Below are 20,999 nucleotides of genomic sequence, written 5' to 3'. Positions count from 1 at the left end.
TAATAAATAGAGCTCAAATTGTAAATAGACTATATACTTGCAAGTTCCGTAATTTTGCTTCTTCAATTTAGTAGTTGATATGTTTTAAATTAGTTAGAGCTTGGCCCTCTTTTTGAACCCGTTCTCTATCGCTCGTTAATGTAATACCCTTAGACTGGATTTCAAGTAGAAAGTCTTCCTTATGTCTTTTCTGAAGCTCGAAGTATTCTTTAAATTTCGGATCTTCCAAATCCCACGGCTCTGCCATTGATTGCTCTAGCGTCTCCGAATCACAGATCAAAGTTGCAGGTACGAAAGACTTTTCCTGTAACGAGGTTCTCTTACTTTCGAATCGAGGCAATTCAAATATTTCCGCTCCATGGTTCAAGACAAATCTTCTCACTTCTGCATCTTCAAATACTTCTTCTTCATGGTATGTTAATAAGTCGTAGGACGAAATCGTAATAGGCATAATCTTCTTCAAGATAGTTTACTGATTTAAAATTCACCACTTCAGTTACGGTCAATCCTGTATATTGATATTGTCAAATATTAATCATCATTCTATGTAGTATATAAATTGATACGAATTCGAAGAGTTACACCAACTGCATGATTGATCTCAGCTGGCTCAAATATTCTTCTTACTCACCTCGTCATCTTCACTGGATTCTGAATCTGATTCTTCATCATCACTACGCTCATCTTTCGTAACGCCACCATACACATATCTGTAAAGAATACGGAAGATTAAGAATAACCAATACATATTGACAAGTTGCAAAGCACTGATTAAAAAGAAAGTTATGGGTTGGGATATCCAGCACTTATATTGCTGGGTATCCCAGTTCAAATCCCACTCGCCGACACTTCTAAATTCAGTCAAAACTGACCACAATATACGCAAGTTGAGATAGTGTCTCAAATATATCCAAATACCAACAAAAATGACAAAGAAAGGACCCTGGATAGGTGAATCCAAATAGTTTAGTGTCTTTGATGTCGCTAAAAAGAAATCAGACACATCCATAGTAATATAGACAGCTAAACCGATCCAAGTAAAGTGAAATCTATACGAAGTCCAAATTAAAGCAATTGTAATAATGTGATGTAAAACTAGCTCTTTGAAATCTTTCCGAGGCTTTTCCAATTGCAAGATTAAAACAACGGATTGTTGAACCCAAAATGCTGCTTGCCCCAAGTAATAGATCTTGAAATATATATCATGCGTCTTGTGTGGATAGTTCTCGTAAAACTGTCTAGTATTAAAGAACCAAAGAGGTAACCTAGACATGATCCATAAACCAAACGGACCCACAAGGCCATAATAGAACATCGCATATGTCTGCTCCATAAATCTACTCACCTTCCCCTTTTTGGTTATTGAAAAGTAAGATGCAAGAGGTTTAAGAAAGCAGCACATTAAAAATTCTCTTAAGAATGTGAAAAAAATTGCATAGTAACCAACAAAAAAGAAATCATTCACACCTTTACCGTACTGATCTGTCCCTTCGATATGATACGATGGTCTTATCATAGCTTCTAATATTTTATGAATCGTTGTGTCTTTCCCAGAGCTTAAATATACGAAAGTTGACGCGACCAAAACTAGTAGTGGCTTAAGCCAGGTCTGTCTATAGCTCAATTCTTTGAAACCAACTACAATCTTTTCGAAAATAGCAGAATCTGAACTGGCATCCTTCGACAATGTATGTAATCTGGCATCAGATCTCTTTCTCTCACGTTTTGATCTTCTCATCGTTGACAAAGAAGGGCTAGTATCTCCAACTGCAATGTTTCCCATTGAGGAACTACGTTCCTTATTAGTAAAATTTTGTTCTGGTGTTCCTGGAGGTGAGCTTTCTTTGCTGGTCATAACCAATAATACTATGTACGTAGTCAAAAAGCTCAAAACAGCTTGCTTTTCTTGAATTATTATATTTGAATTTACAATATTGATTCCTGGGAAAGCCTTCTTTAACGAAAAAACAAAAAAGAACAGAAAAAACTTTGAATGCAGGATGACCTTGAAAAAAGGGGAAGGCAAAATGATTTGTGATATCATACGACTCATTATTATAACTTAGAAATTGCAGCATGTTCGCTTCGAAGTCCAGTTCTTCTGATTTAGAGCACTTGATAAAGAAAGCTACAGATGAAACATTAACGGCGGACAACTGGCAATATATTCTTGATGTTTGCGATCAAATATCAGCTAATCCTGAAGAAAGGACGCAACAAGCAATCAATTACGTATCGCAGAGATTATCCGTTAAAGATGCTAATGTCATATTGAGATCCTTATCATTACTAGTTGCTATAGCAGAGAATTGTGGCTCGAGAATGAGACAGCAAATAGCCACGAAGTCATTCGTTCAAGGTACATTAATTAAGAAACTTGGAGATAAGAAATTGCATCGCACAGTTAAGTGCAGAATCTGTGAAGTCATTGAGCAGTTATATCAGTCATTCAAGAACGACCCTTCCTTGAAGCCCATGACTGATGCTTATAATGAAATTAAGAGAGACTACTCTCAGTTCATGCTTCAGGGAAAGGCAGGCCCGGCTCCAAACAAGCCAGCTAAGATGGAGATTTCAAAAGAAGACAAAATGAAGGAAGAGGATGACCTCCAAAGGGTGCTTCAGATGTCTTTACAAGAATACGAGAGGGAAAACTCCATTAAAAAGAGTTACTTGAGAGATAAGCCCTTGCCATCTACTGAAGAGGCTGTAAAACAGCCCATTGTATCGCAAAAGGCTGGTGCGGGTAGAACTAATAAAGATGACGATGATGATAATGCAAAAACTATAACTAGTGTATCTAAGGTTCGTGCCTTATATGATTTAGTGTCCTACGAACCAGACGAATTATCCTTTAGAAAAGGCGATGTGATAACCGTAATAGAATCTGTGTATCGCGACTGGTGGAGAGGCTCTTTACCGAATGGTAAAGTTGGAATTTTCCCTTTAAATTATGTAACCCCAATAGTTGCTAAGAGTGAGAAAGAATTGAATCAAGAGCTAGAGACAGAAGATACAATTCTTTCGGTTGATCTGAGAAAGGTAGATCATTTGCTAGCATTATTATCATCTAACTCCAATTCTAATGAGGATGAAATAACGTCTTTGTACAATGAGATAATTCCTTTGAGACCTAGCTTGGGTAAGTTCATAGACAAGTACAGTGTTCGAAAGGAAGAGCTTATGGCATTAAATTATCAACTTAACAATGAAATGAAACTTTATAATGAGTTGGCTGATCAGCTGATTACGCAGAGAGTAAATCGTCGAACAAGCATGCCAACTGCTCCGCCTTATCCAACTTTTTCCAGAGACAATGGAAATATGAACAGTAGTGGTAGAGAACAGTCCTACGGTGCTCATCAGAACGTCCACCCATACCCCCCTACAAATCTGCAACAATATTTGCAACAGCAGCCTACTGGTTCTGGATTTGGTAACGGTTCCATAAACATGCATCCTCCTCAAGCTCCCTCAGGAGATTACTATATGCCCCATCAGCCACCGCCGACCTCTTTCAATCAAAGACGGCAATCTTCTATTCCTAGTCATACAGGAATACCGCCAAATTATTCTGGAAATCCTCCAACTAATGATCAATTCCTGAATGTTAATAGGTTTCCCGATGTTAACAATTTATAGTAATCGTAAATATCAATTACGTATTTGTGAAGTTTTAAGATTGCGCGATTCTGTAGTATTAATCTTTAAAGGTGCGTTCTGTAATATAAATATTAATTACAACCAGCGAATAACTACTTATCGCTAAATTCAGCATGACTGATTCACTTTATGCTCTGAGGGAGCAGCTGAACAATCAAAGGTTTGATCAATTAGCTCAAACGCTTCACCAGTTTAGAAGCACTGTTGATAATGATATTCATGGCGCCATTCTGCTGGAAAATCTGATAATAGATAGCTTGAACGATAACTTTGGTCAAATGATGCAGCAGGTGAGAAGAACGGGTGGCGACCTTCGAAACGTGCTTAGAAGGAATGCTAGTTTATCAAAAGTTGTTGGCGTAATATTAATCGGATTCATTGTACTTTGGATGCTTTATAAATTGAGATGATCGAGGGGAACGATAGGATCAAGAGAAAACGAAATGGACCAAAGGGAGTTTAGTTTTTTCGACTATACTTTGTACTTTAAAAATACTGAAAGAAGTGAAGGTTATACATATTTAATTATTTACTGGTTAACGACATCAGAACCCAATCTGTAATTACCAATAGCTTTCCCCCAATTAATCTTGGATCTGGTAACTGGTAAAAGCCTTCTGAGATTCTTGAATGACTTCTGATTGAGTTCGTTAAAATTCTTTACTATTGAAAGCGTGAGCTTGTTCTCTGTTGCGTTAATTAAATTGAGAATTGAACTAGCATTTAATTCACTTAAAGATTCTTTTACATCATCTTTGAATTTCATGCGTACATTCCCTTCTTCAAAATAATGAATATTGAGCGTAATAGACCCTTCGAGGGAGCCATCTTTAACTGTGTAGACTGACATCCATTCTCCAGTATAATAATTTTGCTGGTTTAATTTCTGTCCAATAATAACTATCTTCACTTCACAATCGCCCGGTATTATTGTAAATGCGTAGCTTGATGGATAATGATCCTCACCGTAAGATTCCATTAAGTTGACCAAGTCATTGAAATATAAAGGGTAAGTGACCAGCGGTTCATAATCTTCAACATCAATAGCCAATTGTTTCGATATATCAATATTAAACAACTTCTTTCCAATGTAATCAATATACTTTGTAGAATTCGGATCCTTATTATATTTTGAAGCGATATATTTATGAGAGAAAATTGCTCCGTGTTCGTTAACAAATTCTTCTAATGATCTACCAATGGTCGAAGTTTCCGACGATAAAATCGTAGATATGTCTTTTCCAACATCATTCAATTCCCCAGGAGGTGCTGAGCTAACTAAGGAAGAGACAATCAGGTTCAATTTAATGCTTGAGGACATTATGTTCGATAATGGACTATAATATATTACAGTTCGTTCAGAATCGATGTTTTGCGCACAAACACTTTCTCAGAAAAAGATAGTCTCTTTACTTATTTTAACGTATATTTATAAAGGGACGGAACAAGTAATAGAAACACTATATAATTTTCAAGATAAGAGAAATGCACCAGCCCCTTCATGAATTGCTTGCAATAAGCGTTCCTTCATGAGAACTTGTGAAGAATAATTCGGGAGTTTAAGGTAGTTTGCACACGTCATAACGCTTGGCAAATAATCATCATCCTTCAAATTGTCTTCAGGTTGTTTCCTCACAACGGTGAGCTCCGGTCTCAAAGCCTTGAACCCTCCAATTGGCAATTTGGGTGCACCAGTCAAAAATTGTAAAAAGAAACTTCTCTCAACTTTATCAAAGTCTACTAGAATACTAATGAGATGCTTGATTGCTTCGGAATCTTTAGTGTAGCCATGGTTGGCAAAAATGGCTGCATTTAAGGTCTCAAATGACCAATCTTCTTCGGCACTACCAAATAGTTTCACTAGTTCCTCTGCTGAAAATATAGCTAATGACTTGATAGGGAAAACCTTTGAAAATCCTTCCATAAATGCTTTTGTTTGATGAAGAATACCGGTATACAAAGTTGCCTCTAAAACCTTGCTTACGAATTGCTCAACATTATCAACAGTGACGGGTATATCCTCACCTTTTGGAATCAAATTGTATTCTGGATATCCCGGGAGTACGAAACTGAGAGAAAGGTCCTCCAAAGTAGCACCATCAATTTCTATATTTTTGCGCTGGCTCTCCTCTACATGAGAGAATTGCTTGATGTATTTCAATAAATGTTCAAGGGAGTTGGCTAACTCAGGATCGACCAATCTTAAGCATGGTAAATTTGCAATCTTTTTGAGCTCTTTGGATGGCGACTTATTCGAACCCTTTTGGTTAAGAAACTGCACTAGCTTCAAAAAAACTGGGTTGAAATTAAAATCTATGATTCTAGAATCCAATAAAGCTCTAGCAATGAACTTACCAAGCGAATTGAAAAAATACATTACTTTTCGGCCATTTTCCAGGCTTGCCTGGTTCTTATCGAGAGGTGCAGGAAATAAACCTGTTTTCGATGTCACATAATCCTCATCGTCCTTGTTCGTAGTATCAAGATCTCTCCATAATTTCAACCTCTTCTTCGCAAATTCTTTCGAAACGGTAGCATAAAACTCTAATGTAGGACCAAGACCAGAGCCCACTTCATCAAAATACTCTATTTCAAGTATTCCTGGTGTGGAGCCATACATATTCAATACTTTAAGTGCGCTCTGCAATATCATCTTTCTTGAAAGCCTTACCTTATGACGAGTAGGGCGACCTAGTTGAAGACCATAGTTATTTGGTCCATTTCCATTGTTTTGATTAAGATCTTCATTCTCTTGACTAGTTCTAAGCTGCCACTGATGTATCAATCTTGAATATCCAAAAGAAGTAGACTGCATGAAAAAAATACGAGTATCAAGCGGGAATAAAAATGAATAATTTTTGGTAATGTGAATACTCCAACTCGGTAATGTCCCACTTGCAACGACCAAAGGTTCCTCGAGCTGTCTGTTAAATTTCACTGTCAATTTCCAGTTCATGAATAAATCGTTGGAAATGCTATCTCCATAGCTTAAATTACTTTTCACAAAAGCATTCATTTCGAACAAAATTTTCAAAAGGTTTAATATACTGGAAGTGGTCTTATCATATATGTCTAATTCACTGCCATTTACGCTCAAATTGTAAGAAAGCGGTTTTGGCTCCTTTGAACTCGATGGCAGAACCTTTCTAAAATTAACGTTGTGAATCTTAGACCAAATCTGCGAAGAGTCGACAGTATTATCTGAGTTTCCTTGCAAATATTTATAAACCGCTCCATAAATCGTAGTCTCGTTAGGAATTACCTCACCATTAATTAAAAACTCAATTTCAAATCCTTGTTGAATTATAGCGTCTTTTTGTTCTTCCAGAGGAGCCTCATCTTCCAGCGTATTAATATTCTCATTATCACTGCCATCATCCCAACCCTCAAGGAATTTGATTCTTTGCTGTAAAAATGTCTCAACTGACTTAAAAGTAGCGATTGCGTGAACAGAGAGGACCATATTCTCGATGCTATCTGGAATCTTATCCATCTTGGTGTCTTCAGATATAACTCTTAATTTTACTTGTCCAGCCATAGCTGCAGTTTGGCTCTTTTCTCGTTGAAATCTAGGAAATATAGATGTAGGGCCACCAGATGATATTATTTGAAAAGATTCTGATCTCGTCAAAGCTTCTTGAAGCTTTTTCACCAAATGGGAAACTGATGAATCTTTTTGAGTGTTCACAAAAAAAGTCGAAACGAAAGCCTTATAGCACTCACTGAATTCAAACCCAAAATCATTGTCATCCGAAGTAAAAAGATCAGCTAACACATCAATAATTCCAGATGTTATGAGCTCAAAACTTGATATATGGAAATCAGATCCATCACCGATCAATAATGTTTTCAATTTTATCCACATTGACTTCCAGCCTTCGTAATCGTATTCAGCAATAGCATTTTTGTCATTAAGAGTTGTTTTTACTTCGTTCAAAAGTTTCATGTTCTCTGGAATGTTACTTGGTATATCAGATGCCTTCAAATCGATATAAAGGTTCTCAATTCTGGAGCCAACATTCTTGATTTCAGAGCAAAGTCTCCTGCTAGAAAATCTAGAGAAAGCATCCTTTGTAACCTCTAGATCCGTAAACTTATTGCCATGTATATTTGAGAAACCTCCAAGATCTTCTACATCAAGATCCTTTAAGGATCCTTTTAATTGACTTAGTATAGTAAATGTGTCATTGATTAAACCTTCCCTTTCAAAATCTTTGACAAATAAATTAGGAGCCTTTCTCAATAAATTCTGTGATAACAAGAATGTACTTAATAGCAACTTTTTTGAATTCATCATTACTGTATCTTCTTCTGGCTCGTAAGGTTTCCTATGCCCATCGATTCTAATCCGGCGATTGAGGTTCCTCTCTTTATTTTGACCTTCTTCATTACTTGTATCGTCACGATCTGCGTTTTCAAACCCACTTACTGCATCACCATCAGAATCGACATTATTGACATCATCTTCCAGGTCTCCTCCTATTTCCTGATCATCGTCTTCGAACACACTATCCACATCTTCGTGTTCATCCTCAAGTGAATTCATTTCTTCCTCCAAGTCGTTATCAAGTCCGGAAGACCCGAAGTCAGTATCTACACCTTCCTCTTCAAGTTGATCTGCGTCACTATCTTGCATATCGATATCTTCCTCCGCGTTCGAGAATTTGCTCAAACTAGACCTACTTTGGTGTACTACTGATGCTAAGAGACCGGTCACCATCTCAACGCCATGAATCTTCCTGAAGTCCAGTTCTTTGCTGAACGATATAATTCTCAATAAATTTACCAACACCTTTCTCCTTATTTCGTAATCCATAGTAGCTTGAAAACTATTTATCAACAAAGACCAAACTTCGTTCACGAATTTCCAATAAGAATCTGGAATTATATCTCTACAAAGTTTAATTCGATCAGAATTTACTTGCTCTTTCTCCTCATAAGATTCGTATTTTTGAAAAAGTTGAATATCGGTCGAATCATATGCTATGGGTAATAAATATCCAATCAAAGTTAAAAGCTGTGAAAGAAGTTCCTTTGGAGCAGCCATTAATGCTTCGATTAAAATATTATCAATCGATGATTTCGAGGTAATTGTCTCAATCGGTTCATCAATATGTGGAGCTCTTGAATATTTATTCAAAGATTTTACTATAAGGTCTCCTATTGAGCAAGATTCTAATAGTATCCTTGATATTTTCACGCTGACACTTACTAGGACAATCAAGGACTTTATGAGACTGATGCATGTTCCGTAGCTTAGCGGAGTCTTGGATGTATCATCGGAATTTTGGGATTTATTGCAACTAACGTAAATAATTTCAGTAAGCTCTTTCAATAATGAATCCTTTCCATCAAAAAGCTGTTCCATAAACTCTGGTTTCATTTTGAAGCTCATTATAATCCGAGATATAGCAAGCCATCCATTCTCCGCCACAACGGAGTCATTATGCATTCTGACGAAATCTGAAAGATTATCAAATACCTCTCTCACCAACTCAAAATTAGATATCCTTATGCTGGAGCATGCATTTGCAACAATGATCATACACTTTCTTTGGGCATGAATTGTCAAAAAGTCCAAATATTGTAAGCAAGCCTTTAATCCGTTATTAATGATAATTTGATTATGAGAGATAGGATCACGAGAAATCATTTCAAGTGTTTGTAAGGCTTGTTCTGTTAAATCAATAAAGCTTATCTCTAATAGTTTTCCGCACAACACCTCAACTGCGCCATTATTTAATGCATCGTGAATGAAATCTTGATTTACTTCAAGAAAGTTGTATAGGCATCTACAAGCCACTAAGTGTAATTCAAGCTCTTCAGCTAACTGTGGGTCTTCCATGATATTTATCAAGCTCTTAGCAAGCTTATTTGCCGGAATCACTCGTTCTGCAGTAATGCCATTCATCATCAACAACCTTTCTGAGAGCTCATTCAATGTTTCCAAAATTATAAATGTGTCTTCTCTTTGGTTCAAATTATTTATAAGTCCCTCCATTTCACTATTTTCTCGTCCCCCAAATAAAACGCCACCCCCCATCAATCTTTGCATTACATCCACAAATCCTTGACCCCTTTCAGGCTCACCAGGGCGCTCAGATGATAACGCACCAAGAGCCCTTAAAAATCCTGATCTTGGATCATCACTTCTTCCATCATCGCCATCGTCATCTTCGTTGTCATCATCTGGCGCCTCGGCGCTTCTGGTACTAGACCTGGCCCGAAGTAGTCTCCTCAAGAAATCAGCAGGATCCATGGTACCCTCATCGAAGTCTTCCAGTTCTGTTTCCCGCTCTATAGCTTCTCCAAAATTTCTCCTTCGTCTTGCTTGCTCGGACATTCTTCGCAAAGACTCATCTTCAGAATCATTATCAGAAGCTTCAATATTCTGCTCTTGCCTTTCTATGCCATTTGTAGTTTCTTCAACATCTTCGGCCCTATATGCATCCACCATATCACTGTCTTCATGATCCTCTTCGGGAGCAATATCCTTATTATTGTACATTCCTCACTCAAATCCCTGTCAAAGATCAAGCGCTATGATTCCAAGAACCTAAATGAGTTTCTAATCTGCCTGGAGTAGCCTCACCGGTATAATGTCGCACAGTCGCCACACTCACGACATCTTATTACGACATGAGTTTTTGTCTTTTGTTTATGTAATAAACGGACATGAAGCAAGACCCCACGTACATATGCGCCCCCACTTACATGTTGAACTCAAAAATATCTTGTTGAATGCAGCCATGCAAATAATACTCAGCGATTTCTTGAGATTACATCCTAAGCTATCCCTTTGCCCCACATTACCCCACTGATAGTGGTCAAGCAATCATGCTAATGACACTACAGTAAGTACTCGTGGAGAGATTCCCATGGGGGGGATACCTTTCCAAAACTAAACGATGCAAATGAAACTTGCTTTTTTATGGAGACGTGGGGGATATCCGGAACAAACTCTTAAAACAATAGTGTCGTGCATGACGGAAGGCTTTTGCCGTGCGTTAACCCGTATTAAGAAGTCGCGATTACACTTTTGCGGTGCAGCTAAGTAGCTAGCTTAGATCATCTAGTTAGAAGGGCAAAGGCGTCTTACAGTTAAGTGCAAGGACATCCGGGGTGGGTCTCTAAGTCTATTGGTATGCAGATATTTGTTGGCAGTATTTTTTATGAATTCGTGTGGTGAAAATGCTCAGGATATTTAAGGCTGCAAATCCATTCAAATCCAAAAAAAAAAGTCCATTAGTAGCAAAGATGGAAACAGATAATAAAGAAAAGACGGAAGCAGTTCATGTCGAGGGTGTTATCGATGGTGAAAAGGAGATCGAGTTGAAAGAAGCACTTACTCTGGAAAATGACCTTACCAAGCTTCCTACTGAGCTTCAGAAAAATCTCGAACTTCCTGAGTCTTTGAGAGACCTTACACCTGAAGAGTTTGCAGCTTTAGAAAAAAAGACAAAGTGGAAGATTGACCTTAGAATTTTGCCTATGCTTGTTTATATCTATATTTTAAATTATTTGGATAGGAACAATATTGCTAGTGCCAGATTAGGTGGGTTGGAAGATGAATTAGGGTTGAAAGGAACAGAATATCAAACATGTATTTCGATCTTATTCGTGGGTTATATTGTGATGCAAATACCTGCCAACATGATTTTGAATAAGTTAGGGAAACCTTCTTTATTTATCAGTGTCATCATGACTGTGTGGGGTATTATTTCCACTTGTACAGGTGCTGTCCAAAGTTACGCAGGTTTGGTAGTGGTCCGTTTCCTTTTAGGGTGGGTTGAGGCTGGATTCTTTGGAAGCTGTCTTTACTATCTTTCTTGTTGGTATACTCGTAAAGAGCTTTCGTTTAGAAATTCGATATTGTACAGCGGTAGTTTGGTCAGCAGTGCATTTTCAGGTTTAATCGCCGCAGGTATTTTAGATGGAATGGACTTATTACATAACCTTAGAGGATGGAGATGGTTGTTTATCGTGGAAGGTGCGATAACTGTTGGATCTGTACCTTTTGCTTACTTCATATTACCAGATATGCCTTCTAATACTAAATTTTTGTCCCAACAAGAGAAAGATCTTGTGATGTGGAAACTCCGTGCAGAAGTTGGACAAGATGACTCAGACTCTGAAAACCAGGAGACTTATTTAGGTGCTCTTAAGTTGGCTCTTAGCGATCTCAAAATTTGGTTGTGTTCAGGTATTTTATTCTTTCTTGTGGCTGCATGTGGTGTTACTAACTTCTTCCCTTCAGTAGTGGAGACGTTGAATTTCAACAGGACAACAACCTTGTGTTTGACTGCTCCCCCTTATATTATTGCAGTGATTGCAACCTACATTTGGGCAAGACATGCGGACGCTACTGGTGAAAGGTTCTTTCACGTCGTGATTCCATTATGCATATCACTTGCTTCATTCATAATATCGGCGTCCACGCTCAATGTTGGAGCAAGATACTTCGCTATGTGCATAATGATTCCATCTTTGTATTGCTCTTTCACGACCATCTTGTCTTGGTTGTCAAATTGCGCCCCTCGACCACCGTTGAAGAGAGCAATTGGTCTTTCCTTAATGAACTGTCTTTCAAATTCAACTTCAATTTGGAACGCTTTCTTATATCCATCCTCCTCAGGTCCTAGGTACTTAACTGCTTTTGTTTGTAATTGTGCTTTTATCTTGTTAGCGATCATGTGTGCTGTGCTATTAAGGATAAGGATATTAACTTTGAACAAGCGTATTACTCTTGGAACAATGAATTGGGAAAAGGAGTTAGGTAAAGGTAATGATGGCTCTAAGATAGCGCCAGATTTTAGATACTTATTTTGATTTGGTTTGGGACGAGAAACTAAATACTACTACTCAATGCATATGCCTGGAACGTCTTTTTGTATACATCTAGATAGTAAGCTAGACTGATATGGACTAATTTTTATGATTCATGATTTTATTGTATAGGACTCTTTTCAATTCCAATACATTTAGCTGGTCTTTTCTTTTATCGAACTCAAACTCATCACATGATATCGGACTAGTAAAAGGCTCATCGCTAGGATCGTGGTATGTCAATAGATAAGGATGATGTAATGCTTCTTCAACGCTAATACGCTTCTTAGGGTCAAACACTAACAATTTTTCCAATAAATCCAAACCCAAAGGATTTATTGCCTCACCTTTAAATCTTCTCATTCTATTAGGGTGGCTATTAAATGTTGCCTTGAGATCCAACGGCTCATAAAATGGTAATGTTCTGATATAGTCTCTAGCTCTATGAGATTTTACACTGCTCAAGTCAGATCCAGTTGGGGTTCCGAGTAATTGAAATATTAATATTAGCTGGTGCCTGTAATCTCGTCCGGGAAATAAAGGAGAGCAAGTGAAAAGTTCAGCTAAAATGCACCCAACGGACCATAAGTCAATCGAAGTCGTATATTGCGACGACGATAACATTATTTCCGGTGCCCTGTACCATCTCGTCGCCACGTATTCTGTAAGCATAGAAATTTCTGGAGCCCTATCCAATTTTCCAAGTTTCTCCGCAGAAGTATCTAGCCTTGCTAATCCAAAGTCACATATTTTCAAATCGCAGTTTCCATTAACCAAAATATTTGATGGCTTTAAATCCCTGTGAATAACATTGGCACTATGGATTAACTTTAATCCTCTCAAGATCTGATATATGAAATATTGTATATGATCATCAGTAAGACTCTGTGTAGCAATTATCTTGTGGAGATCACTTGGCATGTATTCTTGGATCAAGTATACTTCATTGAAGCTCTCGAAGTTCAATGGCTTTTGTACATCATATAACGAAATAATATTCTCATGCTTCCTGAACTTGTCAAGCAACATAATTTCCCTTAAAGTTCTTAAGCTGAATAAGGGCTTCTCAAATGGCTCAATCTTTTTGATAGCTACCTTTATTCCTGTTGGCTTGTGAATCGCCAGGCAGACAATACCGTAAGCTCCTTCTCCTAAAATTTCCACCACTTCAAAGCTCTGAGATATGTTGAAAATCACTTTACGAGTCTTAGAATGACCACTTAACTTCTTATGAGCTGCCATACCTTTTACGCACCTAGTTCTCTCATTCTAAATCGAAATAAAATACAAAAGCACCCATGGCCCACATTAAATATTGATAATAATGAACTCAATTTGCAATTGTGTCAAAAGGATCAGTTTATGGGAATAACTGAAACACCGAGAAAGTGCCCACTTCTATGTACTCTTTCACTTAGACTTATATGGTCGTGTGGAAGGAGTTATTTCTGAAACAAATCTGCCAATTTCTGAAACATGACACAATAGACTCCTTATGAGTTCGAAATATGATCTGAAACACCGGGATAAGGCGGGTTGAGTAAGGAAAGCTTCCAACAGTTCGTACAAGGAAGGAATTATTTCCAATGTCTCTAGACATATTTGATAGTATTGCTTGCAAAATGTAATTTTTGTTAGGCAGTAAACTCTTTTGATAAAACTGATAATACCTTGGCAAGTAGTGGATGCAAATTGATAATTTTGCATAAAATAGTAATAATACTAGAAAAATAAGTTTAAAATTATACACAGAGAATAAAAAAAAAGAACACTAACGTAGCAGTCACGGAAGCGTTACTGGTAAAATACATATGCTATCTTCCTCTTTCTCTCATTATTTGATTCGATTTCTTTAAATTATCAAATATCAAGAAAGTGCTTTAATTTATAACTAGTTAAAACCTGTGTCTCTGATAGACAATTTTGCAGGCTACAGCACCTTCTATGATTTCTAGATACTTTCAAAGGTCATTGACTCGGTTGATGATGTAATAATTAAGTAATACTTTCAAAGCGTCTGGTACCGGATGGTTGCGGCACAGGTGCAGCTTCTGGACTAAAATTCTGCAAGATTAATAACTGTGGAACAGCTCGCAAAGCCAGTAAGCCAGTAAGCTTGACTAAGTAAGAACTGAACTTAGTTCATTTGAAAATATTGTAATTTTATTCTAAAGGTTTCAAATAACATTAAAAAACTATTCGGATATATTGGTACCAGCCAGCTTCTGGAGATAACTCGTTAGCTCCGAAAAAAATTATCAGCTGATAGTGCTCGAGCAATTATTGTCTATACAGTAACAGCCAGTAATAAAGCTATTTATCGATAGAACTGTTAAATTGTAGATGTATTAATACATCTAGTGGAACATAATTGATATTCTTTTTTCAAGAGATCAATATTAAAAGAAGCTAACAATGACAAACGAAGAGAGAGGTCAAGCAGAGGAGGGCCTCTCGCAACGTGATACCAACCATAAGAAAAGCTTTGATCTTAGTGCAATTCGAAATATATTGGAAAAGGATAAGAATTTGGAGGGTGTTAGAAATACCGATGTCGATTGGTTTCTCAGAGATCCAAGCGTAGCTGTCGATTCTAAGGAGAGAAGAAAATCTGATGAAAACGACAAAGGAAAGGAGAAAGATAAGGAACATGAGGATCAAGGGGATAAAGAAAATGCAATTGAAAAGAAGCACCCTAAAACCACGGAAGCTAAGACCCATGCAGCGAAGCAAAAAGGTGAGAAGGATGAGGGAACTATTTCAGAAGGTGGAGAGAAAGAAGGTTATCAGTCAAGTAAAGGACCACTGGCGGGGAGGGATGACATTAAGGGCCGTAACTCAAGGCCAGTTATAGAATCAATTAGAGAGGAACATGAGACAGAAGACGAAGAACTACCCAGAACTGCAGACTCATCTTCAGCTGTAAACCACATCCCTCAAAGGCCACAGGATGCATCTTACGGACGTAGGAATAGTGCTTCAAGTATTGGAAGTAGTGGTAGTAACTCTGGAGGGTTTTTTTCCAAGATTAAAGAAAAGATTAGTCACAAACTATTTGAAGAGAACGACCAACCTCCTCCTCCATCAGAGAAACCATTATTTAAGGAGAATTACGACTTAAGACTCAGAAAGACCGCGAGCAATATTGTTGATAGGTACCCCGCTTCAGAAAATAAGAGAACCAAAGAAAGTGATAGAAACAAGCTATCTAGAGTAGCATCAACACCAGCATCAGGATCTAATACAGATGATGAAACATTAGAGCAATATATAAAGTTCTACGGTCAATCGGATCCCTCTAGAGGTTCCCGAAGATCATCGATTAATCCTGAATCGCTTGAAAGACATGAGCAAGAGTTACTGAAGTACCAATCTGAGCAATGCGCTGGAGAGGGTGCCAAATCTGGAAAAATCAGCTCTTTTTTAAGAAGACGAAGCAGCGTGACTGCACCACCTCGAGAGAAAACAAGAGACTCAGTTGACTCAGCAACTGGCTCAACAGACTCAGAATGCAGTGTAGAACCATTACCAAAGTTACAGAACGCAAAAAATTTGAAAAGAGTTGCATTTCACTCTCTGACTTTTTTGATTGATCCACCTCAACAGATTCCAGCAAGAAAACCAAGAAAAGGGAATGTTGAAGTGTTAACTAACGGAACGATCAAAGTTAGACCTCTCACAGAAGAGGAAAAAGTTCTTGTTAAGAGGTCGCTTATGGGTAAAGGAGGGGGGATTGTAGTTGGTGGTAGTGGTGCCTTAGGGCTTGTGAGTCCAGAAGAAGAAAAAGAGTTGAAAGAAGGAGATTTGGGCCAAGAAATGGAGACCGCCCCTGACATGGAAGAAGCCCCTATCGATAAGGAAGACGAGGAAAATGCTATTGACAAACATGCGAAACTGTTTGCAATTGACAAGCCAATGGTTCATCATCAAAGAACGGGGTATGCTCTTCCGGTCGAGAAAATGGCGCTAGACTTAATGTATACAAGATGCTGTCATCTTAGAGAGATTCTTCCTATTCCAGCTATACTCAAACAAATTCCGAAAGGTTCGATGGCTCCAATACCTATGTTACAACTCAAGAACCCAAATCCAACGATGATAGAAATTCAATCATTTGCAGATTTTTTAAGGATAGCACCAATTATATGTATATCTTTGGATGGTGTGAACCTTTCTTTGAAGCAATTCAAAATTTTGTTATCTGCTATGTGTGCCAAAAAACAGCTTGAAAAATTAAGTTTAAGAAATACTCCCATAGATCACGAAGGATGGGCGCTATTATGTTGGTTCTTATCGAGGAATCGTGTATTGAATAGACTTGACATTACACAGTGCCCATCATTATCCGTGAATTTGAAAAGAAAGAAGAAGAAAGAGTCAGACAAAAAAGCTGAAGAGGTTGATCGAATGAAAAGCAACTTAGACAATAGGACTGACATGGATTGGGCACTTTTCACTGCTACTATCGTTGCTAGGGGAGGTATAGAAGAACTTATTTTGACAGGATGTTGTATCGACCATATACCAACATTTGAGAAGCTCATTAAATTAGCATTACTGATAAAAACTAACAGATTAGGTTTGGCTTACAGTAATCTTTCTGTAAAGCAACTAGAAATAGTAAGACATTGGTTAATGAAAGATTTCGCAAGGGGCTTAGATTTAGGATATAACGATTTCCTGTCTTTGGAATACATGAAGGTTCTACTAGATATGAAAAAGTCTCATCATTTTGAAACTAAGTTGTCTAAATCATCTTTGGCTTTTTTCAGTTTGAACTCATGCAATTTAAGATTTTCAGAGCCTTTTAAGGAAGTCTTTGAAACAATATTAATGAAATTTCCATCACTCAAATATCTCGACTTATCCAACAACATGCAACTTTTCAACACCGATAAGAAACCTTCTTCAGAAAATGCTGAATCAGAAGAAGCAAGTGAAGAAGAGCTTAATACAATAACATACTTCACGTCCAAATTTCCTATGTTTCCTTTATTAATAAGACTTCACTTGGAAAATAACAATTTTGGGCTGAAGTCTTTGATCTCGATTGCTGAGATTATTCCCTTTTGTAGACACTTGGGCTACTTGTCTTTACTAGGAAATAAGTTGGATTTAGTTTCAGCATCTGCCCTAAATCAAGGGCTTAAAAATTCGAATACTTTAATTGCATTAGACTGCGACTATGACGATTTACCGGATTTCATCAAAGAAAGAAGTGGATTATATACCATGAGGAATATGGAAAGGATGCTCTACGCGTCGAAGAAGCAAGAGCCAAATAAACAAGATGAAAATTCGGAAGCTCCATCTTTGACAGACCATCTTGATAGGATCCTTGCCATGAAAGCACAGCACAAGTTGGATTTGAATTCTCCCGAAGTTTCCTCTTTCATATCGATGGTCAACAAAATTCGCCAAGAATTGAAAGAAACTGTCAATGAATTACTTAAGTTGCAATTGAAAAATGAGTTGAACATCGAGGGAAAGGAAACCTTGATAAGGTTGTTTTTCATTAATTCATCAATTGAGAGAGGACTACAGCTCATTGATCCATCTCTTTGCGATAAGAATTCATTCACATTTCCCACGAATTTAAGTTTATCAGAGGATGAAAAAAATAAGTATTTCAAGAGCTCTGATTCAAATGAAATTGCGGAAGCTTCCAACTTTACTCCTAGTAAGTCCCATCAAACGCTCTCCAAATCAAGCTCTAAAACCAGCCTAAGCTCACTTGATAAACAGGAGGGATCTATGTTGAGATTACTGAAACTCAGAGACTACCATCTTCCTAGTGCTCATGCTAAGGCTGACGATGAGGTTGGATCAGCTGATTTATCAGGAGAAGAGATTCGAGAGCGAGTTTTAAACACAGATTTCAGTGATTTAGACAAAATGATTGCATACTTAAGGCATTTGAGAGACAAAGGTGTTTCATTGGAAGGGATTTTCAATATGCATGCTAAACACGGAAAAGAACTGCAAGCTTCTGCTGATGTTGGCTTGGACATGGACTTCTTAAAAGCAAGATTACAGCAATTGGTTGCACTTTCAACGCAACATAATGATGCTTCACCTTCTTCTAAAGACGAAGCGAGCGGCAGCAGCGATACTCAAACGAATACAAATCTTGACGATATCAAAGATTTGGACAAAAAAATTACAAAAGAAGCTGACACGTCAGATAGTTCAGAGGAAGTCAATAAGACGATTGATCATGTATTAAATAATCTTACCAATTTATAAATCACTTATGAAAACTTTCAATTCTTATAGACTTTTAATTTAATATATGTTGCAATAATTACTTAAGGTAATTCAATTTCTTTGAATAGCTATTCATCATGTTTCAGTACTCTTCTTCCTCTTCGGGCCCAATACTTTGTTCTATCTTGTTATTGTCATCAAAGTCGTCGTCACTATACTCATCGGCATTCCCTTCGTCCTCAATAAAACCACCGTTGGCTTCAGCCTCTTCTGCAAGATCCTCACACGCATCAATCCAGTCTGAATATATATCAACAGGTTGGGACAAAGAATTTATCGACGTCTGGAAAGTTTGCCCGCATATTTTACAGTGTAGCTCTCCCAACGAGTTCTTCTTATCTAATGTACAAACAACTGATTTTTCATGATTACAAAATAGGCAAGAAAATGTAGTTTCAAGCTTTTGCTTAATCTTCTTTTGAGGTTTTGCAGATGATTTCCGTTTCCCCATAACTCAATAGCTTTTCTTGTCGAAAAGAGTTCTTTTGATTTTCCTATTTTGAAAATAATATTATGAAAAGTTCAAATACATAGTTAGTGCACATGTTGAAAAACGTGAAATTTAGGATTTTTATGTATTTAAGGCATATAAACGACGTAAAATTATCATGATAATATTATGAAGACCTTGATAGCAGCTGCTGGGCTTTCTTTTTCAATCTCATTTCTAATCTATACTTTTCAAATTTCAACTGTTCAGCCCTGGTGTCAATGGATGGCCTGGGAGAAGAGTTATTCAGTTGTCCTTCTTTAGTTCTTGAACCATTAAAACTCATCGTGATCTTGAGATTTGGATTGAACTTAGCATTCAACTTGATACCATATTCATACAACTTGAGATCATCGTTTCTAATTTCATATAAAGCAAGAGCATCCGAGACTAAACCTTTAGAAAAATCTTGTTTGGACAGCGAGCTAGATTTCAGAAGAGTCGGATAGTGCAACAAGAGCGATAAGCTTTCGCCGAAATCGCAAACTATAAGCTCAGACTTTAATCGTATTAAAAGAACAATAATCATAAATATAACGATGTCCGGAATTGCCTTGATAGGGTCTTCATTATGATGTTTTGGTTGAATTGTAATTAATTTATCCCAAATTAAGTTAATCTCTTTTAAGTCGTTGCCGAATTCTCGTAAAAGAAGCAACCTTAAGTAACGTATGATCCAAAGTTGTGATTCTAGCTTTAATTTGCTAATTAAATTATAATGTATCAATTGGTCCACTTTCATCAAGTATACATTAAACGATTCAATAGACTTCCACAATACGTCTTCATTTTCGTAAAAACTTGAAATAATACCACTTTGAAGCATGAACTTGTTGAAAATAGTAAAAGCATCATGACATAAATAATGTAAATCAAATAAATTTAAAATGCTGAAATCCGTCTTTGATAACGTATTTGAACTTGGAATTACTACTGATTCTTTATGCAAATTATAATATATCAACCCTAATATTTCATGAAATCCTTGCTTGTACCTGACATGCGGGTTGCATTTTGACCAAACGTACAAAATGCTTATTATTTGTCGTTTAGATGTTAATGCATTCTGATTCGGAGAATGATAAAATTCTTCCCCTGGAAATAATCTTTCTACATCTAATATTATTGTGTCAAGCAACTCCTCATCGCTCTCTGAAATAGAGCTAGTTGAACGACCTTTAGTAGAACTGCTGGGTGACAAACTTAAACTTTGGAGTGGATCTGCCACGTCAATACTTTTACGCAAGCTACTCTTTTTCAAGCTTGCAGTTCTTCTCACCGACCTAGCCCTTTTGACGCTGGATGCTCTAGAAACCTCTTTACTTTGATAAAATGCACTATCGGGACTCAATTTCCACCATGGGATTATCATATCATGTTGCTTCGCAAGCTGGTGGTAGATCACTCTAGATTGACTTAATGTAGATTCCCAATTTTGAATATTTAAACTGTCTGTTATCAAGCATACTTTCCATAGCAAAAGCCTCGAAAACACATCGTTTGTTGGAGCATATTCCCCCTCTGAAATTGCATGTTTGAACGACTTCAAATTTCCCTTGTATTGATCAATGGTTAATAAAGTTTTGGAGATAACCTCGTTTGCTTGTAACATCATAAGGGCGCTTATAAGATGAAATATCCCGCTTCAGATCTAACTCTGAGCTCTTAATGAAGGCACCACAGCCGAAATCCACAATTATTCACTGATAGAATAAGGTACTTTTAGTAGAAAGCGTGATTATCCTGATGTAGC

General features: G+C 37.2%; 11 protein-coding genes across 11 annotated transcripts; 4 read left to right on the top strand and 7 right to left on the bottom strand.

Annotated features, from left to right (window-relative positions):
* Nucleotides 1–67: 67 nt before the first annotated feature.
* PRCAT00006199001 (uncharacterized protein) lies at nt 68–451 on the bottom strand (the record flags this gene model as incomplete). The annotated part of the gene is made up of 1 exon (XM_062956329.1): nt 68–451. One exon carries the CDS (start codon nt 449–451, stop codon nt 68–70), a length of 384 nt encoding a protein of 127 aa, XP_062812844.1.
* A 159-nt stretch (nt 452–610) lies between these two features.
* Nucleotides 611–2,053, bottom strand: LAG1 (sphingosine N-acyltransferase; the record flags this gene model as incomplete). Its single annotated transcript, XM_062956328.1, has 1 exon — nt 611–2,053. The coding sequence occupies one exon, from the start codon at nt 2,051–2,053 to the stop codon at nt 611–613; it is 1,443 nt and encodes a 480-aa protein (XP_062812843.1).
* Nucleotides 2,054–2,076: 23 nt separating this feature from the next.
* Nucleotides 2,077–3,642, top strand: HSE1 (ESCRT-0 subunit protein; the record flags this gene model as incomplete). The annotated part of the gene is made up of 1 exon (XM_062956327.1): nt 2,077–3,642. The coding sequence occupies one exon, from the start codon at nt 2,077–2,079 to the stop codon at nt 3,640–3,642; it is 1,566 nt and encodes a 521-aa protein (XP_062812842.1).
* Nucleotides 3,643–3,776: 134 nt separating this feature from the next.
* SFT1 (Sft1p) lies at nt 3,777–4,073 on the top strand (the record flags this gene model as incomplete). Its single annotated transcript, XM_062956326.1, has 1 exon — nt 3,777–4,073. One exon carries the CDS (start codon nt 3,777–3,779, stop codon nt 4,071–4,073), a length of 297 nt encoding a protein of 98 aa, XP_062812841.1.
* A 119-nt stretch (nt 4,074–4,192) lies between these two features.
* Nucleotides 4,193–4,984, bottom strand: PRCAT00006195001 (uncharacterized protein; the record flags this gene model as incomplete). Its single annotated transcript, XM_062956325.1, has 1 exon — nt 4,193–4,984. The coding sequence occupies one exon, from the start codon at nt 4,982–4,984 to the stop codon at nt 4,193–4,195; it is 792 nt and encodes a 263-aa protein (XP_062812840.1).
* A 150-nt stretch (nt 4,985–5,134) lies between these two features.
* On the bottom strand, nt 5,135–10,171 carry PRCAT00006194001 (putative ubiquitin-protein ligase; the record flags this gene model as incomplete). The annotated part of the gene is made up of 1 exon (XM_062956324.1): nt 5,135–10,171. The coding sequence occupies one exon, from the start codon at nt 10,169–10,171 to the stop codon at nt 5,135–5,137; it is 5,037 nt and encodes a 1,678-aa protein (XP_062812839.1).
* Nucleotides 10,172–10,854: 683 nt separating this feature from the next.
* PRCAT00006193001 (uncharacterized protein) lies at nt 10,855–12,492 on the top strand (the record flags this gene model as incomplete). The annotated part of the gene is made up of 1 exon (XM_062956323.1): nt 10,855–12,492. One exon carries the CDS (start codon nt 10,855–10,857, stop codon nt 12,490–12,492), a length of 1,638 nt encoding a protein of 545 aa, XP_062812838.1.
* Nucleotides 12,493–12,588: 96 nt separating this feature from the next.
* Nucleotides 12,589–13,731, bottom strand: CEK2 (Cek2p; the record flags this gene model as incomplete). Its single annotated transcript, XM_062956322.1, has 1 exon — nt 12,589–13,731. The coding sequence occupies one exon, from the start codon at nt 13,729–13,731 to the stop codon at nt 12,589–12,591; it is 1,143 nt and encodes a 380-aa protein (XP_062812837.1).
* Nucleotides 13,732–14,904: 1,173 nt separating this feature from the next.
* Nucleotides 14,905–18,735, top strand: MHP1 (Mhp1p; the record flags this gene model as incomplete). The annotated part of the gene is made up of 1 exon (XM_062956321.1): nt 14,905–18,735. One exon carries the CDS (start codon nt 14,905–14,907, stop codon nt 18,733–18,735), a length of 3,831 nt encoding a protein of 1,276 aa, XP_062812836.1.
* Nucleotides 18,736–18,838: 103 nt separating this feature from the next.
* PRCAT00006190001 (uncharacterized protein) lies at nt 18,839–19,207 on the bottom strand (the record flags this gene model as incomplete). The annotated part of the gene is made up of 1 exon (XM_062956319.1): nt 18,839–19,207. The coding sequence occupies one exon, from the start codon at nt 19,205–19,207 to the stop codon at nt 18,839–18,841; it is 369 nt and encodes a 122-aa protein (XP_062812835.1).
* Nucleotides 19,208–19,373: 166 nt separating this feature from the next.
* On the bottom strand, nt 19,374–20,858 carry PRCAT00006189001 (uncharacterized protein; the record flags this gene model as incomplete). The annotated part of the gene is made up of 1 exon (XM_062956318.1): nt 19,374–20,858. One exon carries the CDS (start codon nt 20,856–20,858, stop codon nt 19,374–19,376), a length of 1,485 nt encoding a protein of 494 aa, XP_062812834.1.
* Between the last annotated feature and the right edge of the window lie 141 nt (nt 20,859–20,999).

This window comes from Priceomyces carsonii, assembly GCF_900007245.1.
Source record: "Priceomyces carsonii strain CBS4050 genome assembly, scaffold: Debaryomyces_carsonii_scaffold_7, whole genome shotgun sequence".
Classification (NCBI taxonomy): Eukaryota; Fungi; Ascomycota; class Pichiomycetes; order Serinales; family Debaryomycetaceae; genus Priceomyces; species Priceomyces carsonii.
This window is presented reverse-complemented; position numbering and strand designations above follow the sequence as displayed.